This window comes from Gavialis gangeticus, unplaced genomic scaffold (genome assembly GCF_001723915.1).
Source record: "Gavialis gangeticus isolate Ggan-Ray unplaced genomic scaffold, GavGan_comp1, whole genome shotgun sequence".
Classification (NCBI taxonomy): Eukaryota; Metazoa; Chordata; order Crocodylia; family Gavialidae; genus Gavialis; species Gavialis gangeticus.
This window is the reverse complement of record NW_017729016.1, coordinates 995,882-1,000,565: the sequence shown is the minus strand read 5'-3', so window position 1 is coordinate 1,000,565 and position 4,684 is coordinate 995,882. Positions and strand designations below refer to the sequence as shown.

General features: G+C 37.9%; 1 protein-coding gene across 2 annotated transcripts in view; it reads right to left on the bottom strand.

Moving 5' to 3' along the window:
- The window catches only part of USP22 (ubiquitin specific peptidase 22), a 115,652-nt gene that overhangs the window by 76,568 nt on the left and 34,400 nt on the right, over positions 1 to 4,684 (bottom strand). For both annotated transcript variants that reach the window (XM_019512644.1, XM_019512642.1), the window contains one exon: positions 1,252 to 1,353. In XM_019512644.1, the coding sequence (XP_019368189.1) occupies positions 1,252 to 1,353 (102 nt within the window). The remainder of the gene's footprint in view (positions 1 to 1,251; positions 1,354 to 4,684) is intronic.

Below are 4,684 nucleotides of genomic sequence, written 5' to 3'. Positions count from 1 at the left end.
AAAAAAAAAAAAAAAAAATCAAGCTGTAAATTGGACGAGAACAAGCCACCTTGTGCTTAGAGCTCTCTCTCAGGCTGCCTGAAGTTTCCATGGTCCAGGTGTGTTTCAACTCTTTTTTTCTGCTCCACCGTTGTAAAAACGAATGCCCTTTCTTTGACATTAGTGTTCTATCACCCATTCTCAACTTACTTACTTGAAGTCACATTATTGCTTCTCAATCCAGAGTTTCACATATACATCTTATGCATTATTTATGCGCTACTGTACTAGAAACACATGAATAAAATGGTATTATATATCATTATGCTCAAAGTATCCTGAAGGGAGGAAAAGGTGTGAAGAAGCAGCAATGCGCTTCATGATAGCACTGCACTTCTAGTTTTGAAGGTGAGGCAAAGCAATTCACAAACAGTTTCTTGCTTTTAATGACTATATGTATAACCCAATCTCAGGAATTTTCACTACTAAAACTTAACACTCATTTAAAAACAAGCGAAATGCAACCGAGCGACAATTACTGACCAGGCTAGTCACCATTAGAGGCAGTCAGGAAATGCTGATGGGGCAAAAAGCAGCAACGTTTTGTGATAATTTTTGTACGCAACCTTCTCGATTCCTAGGATGTTTCCTAACCATCACCTGATATGCCTATATTTCAAAAAATTCTTGGCTTCAAAGTAAGGGTGCTGAGTTGTGTGAGCTAAGCATTTGATTCATATGGGAATGAGAATGTGATTTTAGTTCAAAATATGAATCTGAAGGATCCCATTTGGAGTTTTCAACTTGTAGTAGAGGGAATGAAGTCCACATGCTTGTCCCATGTGCCCAGAGACTAACAGGATATTATGTAGGGAATTCCTGTTATGGGCTCCAGTGTAGATTAAGTTGTGTTTGTTCTTGATTTCTCAATCAAATGAAGTGAGAGCTGAACTGGTGATAGTACCAGTGGGGTTTCCTCCCCCCAAAATTTCCTAGTATATGCAAGGCTTAAGAGCCTCCTCCTTTGCTGATCTCTTATGCAGACGCTCAGTCTTCAGTATCTAAACTGACAGAACATGCATCCTTCTACGTGGAGGAGAAAGTGGAAATCAATACACAATGATCATCAAGATCACATATCAGATTTAGAAGAAAGCAACAATTATTAGAGCCTCATGGGAACACGTACAAAAACCTAGACAACCAAGACAAAGTGTTTTAAAAGTGCAGGTGGCCAAGGCCGAGTCTGAGAGAGAGCTTCCTTGGACTTACCTATGGTGCAGTTTGTGGTTATTTTTCTCCGCTTGGGGTTGTGCCGTAGCAATTCTAATTCTCGTTTGGTTGGCTCCCATGTTGAATACTTCTCTCCAATGCCTAAGCAGATGAAAAGAAAGTTTCAGGGGGCTGTTAACCAACACAGTGGAAAGGATACTTGCAAGTAAAAGTTGCGATGCACTGTCCATTAAGTTGGATTCAGAAGACATATGAATAGCACAGCTGACTTGCTTTGCATTGCTGTTTAGAAAGGCCGCAATTGACCTTGACAATATGTTACCATAAACAATGGTTAAAAGCACCTTAATAAGCAGTTACTTGCATAGAGGAATTCTTATCTATCCCCAAGTAATATTTTTCCACTAATGGGTTAAAAAACCCCTCCAATTAAAAAGAATGCTACCCTGAAGGCTAATCCAGTATTAGTTATTGTTTCAAGCAGCCATGATTTTCCTCAGGCTCAAAGAGGTCATACCGCTAGCATAACCTCACATCTTGGGCCTAAGCGTAGATGGTTGAGAAACTGAGCAACTTGGATAAATATCCCTACATTGCTTCAACGACACTTAACTGACGAGACAAACAAACCAAATTGGATCCAACTTACTGGACAGCGGCAGTCTTAGTCTTAATAGATGCAAAGCAGAACTTAGTAAATAATTTAGAGGATACTAAATAGTGTATTCTTAGATCACATATTTTAAGGTACGCTATTATAAAACACCTCCTCTCCTTAACTGTGGATATTAGATACTGGCAAGCTAGAAAGACTCCAATAGAGTGAAGCTCACGTACTCTAACATTATCCGGAAATACTGAGATAAGTATTGTAATGTTTTAACTATCTTCTGCCCCAGGGAATATCTTGTTACTTGAGAGCTGTAGTTGAAATTTGTCAGGGTGATTTTTCACTTATAAGACAAGCCCAAATGCTATTTCAAAAACATTTATTTTATGTGAGGGACGGGAGAATGGGGCAAATCACAACAGCAAGGTATAAAGAGAATAGATTAGATGTGGGCACAGAGGTGTGTTCAGTCCCAGCCTGCAGCAAGAAAATGACAGCAGCCAAGATCCATGAGCTGACCAGCTATGAGCTGCTGCAGCGTTCTATGCACCAAAGAGAAATTGCTATGCAAGGCCAGTTATAGCAAGTCACAACAACATTTTGGCATTAAAAAAGGACAGGCAATCTATTCTAAAACTGAGGATTAAAGTCAATTAAAGTTCATCTTATTCTCAGCAGAATGCATACTGCTGAAAAAGTACTGTACTATAGGAAGTAAATTATATACACAAAAAGAAGAGGAGCAGAAAATATAGCTGAGGGCTTACACATTCTGCATGATATACATTAAATTTTAACAGCTCTTTGATCTTCATTTTCAGAAATAGCTATGCCCGTCAGGAGTCACCCATCCAAAATGTTTGAGTCATAGTTAGTCTTGACCTGCTAGGTTGCTATAGTAAGTGAGGTCTCACTCTTCGATACATAAGGATAAGAGAGTTCACATCTATATAGATGTATAAATCTTTTAGCTTAATTTGACTCAACAGTTTTTGATGCAACCTTTTTGCAAGGTTCTGCACTAAGCAAAACAAAAACCAGGAAAATAAAAGGGGAAACCAATTATCATGCAACAGATTAATGAGATTAAACAGCTGCAATGCTTTGAATACACTATACAGTATGCATAGGCAAACGCTGAATGAAGCAGCATTACAGAGACACACATATGGACAGTCCACATATGACAAAACATTGGCTGGCAACAAGCTTTTCAATAGATGCCTTCAGCAATTTTTTTCAGATTAACCAAATTCCTACCGTAATCAATACCAACTGTGTTTGCAAGCAAACTAGCAGTGCTTAATACTATGTCCAACACATTCTTACCACCAGCTACTTGATTGGCAAATTGTAACCTCAAAAAGTCTAAAAATCGTTTGTACTTTAGTTCATAATATGACCAAGCCAACTTAGAATAACTGATCTATCAACAGATGCTCCATAAGGCTTCCATTTACTGTCTAATGGGCCTCAGGACAAAATAAACACATTCAATATGTACAAATGATGATTTATTGGGCAAGACTAAAGATATATACAATAAAGTTCCAATTCTGCAAGCACGCACATACTTAATGTTATGAATCTGAGTAGTACCACAGAAGACAATGGGACTGCTCATATACTTAACGTTAAGAGTGCTGCCTAAGTGAAGGCAGGATTCTGGATCAACTGTTTAATAGCACATTTGCACCCTGAAGAAAGAGTAAATGCAACAGATTTGATTGTTTTACAGGACTCTGGGTGAAACAATTAAGTCTAGTTTAAGCAGCAATTTAAAAACACACAGAGTTAATGCCAAAACAAACATCAAGAGCAAAACAGGAATGACATCTCCCTTGCAAAGAACCTCAGAGAAAGGCACAAGCCTTGTCAAGTCAGTGACATTAACTTGGAAAAAGTAAATGTCCTTTCCCCTTCCTGTTGTAAAATTTAATAAGAAAATTGAGGCTTTATTCTTCCTTTAAGAATTGGAGAAATTTCTCCCAATCTTTTGCAGCGGTTCAAGGTTTTTCCAGAAATATGTACTAAGAAAATATCCAAGAGTGGCTAAAATCTCCAACATTTCAAATAGATAGAAATTTTCAATTCATCCACAAATTACCATTTAGGATTAAGGGAAAGTACTGTTGTTATTGAAAAGAAAACCCACTGCTTTTAAAATGCTCCTTTGAAGTAGCCAGGCCTGTAACTTGGCAGATGAAATCTCCATCCAGAAACTGTTTTGAAGTTTATTCTGATATTTTATAAACAGACAAATACCCAGATACGGATAGTTTTCAGGGGTTTTATTCTCGTTTTCAAAAAAGTATTAAAAAAAAATCCCACTATACAAGAGGTCATTAATAATACAACCAGACTACTCCATCCATATTCTCCTCCTCAGTATTACAAAGGAAAACATTTAATACCTGAACATGGCAGAATTAATAAAATTTTACTGCTCATAGTTGCGTCTCTGAATTGAAGATTTAACAGTGAACTACAGGTGAACTTGGGGGTTCAGCTTCCTGCCAGGATCTCCTGTATTCAAGCATTTCCAGCTCTTGAAGCTCTAACTTTGAAAGTCACAAGATTTGGGGCTTTTCTTAAAGTCCATTTCCTGGGCATTGTGTAATTACATAAAGCATTTATGCAAAAGAAAAGTTTCTAGCCCCCATGACTATGGGAGGGAAGGGGGGAGCTTAAAATTTAAACTCTAAAGGTTCAAAACTCAAAAGAAAATTGCAGGGGGGAGGAGGGACATTTTATTACTTTTCATATCTCAGAATTCCTTAAGTCAGTTGCATCAGTTTTGCATGCCTGACTCATGAGTTTGAACCTCTGCACTTGGCAGCATTATTATACTGGGGGGGGGGG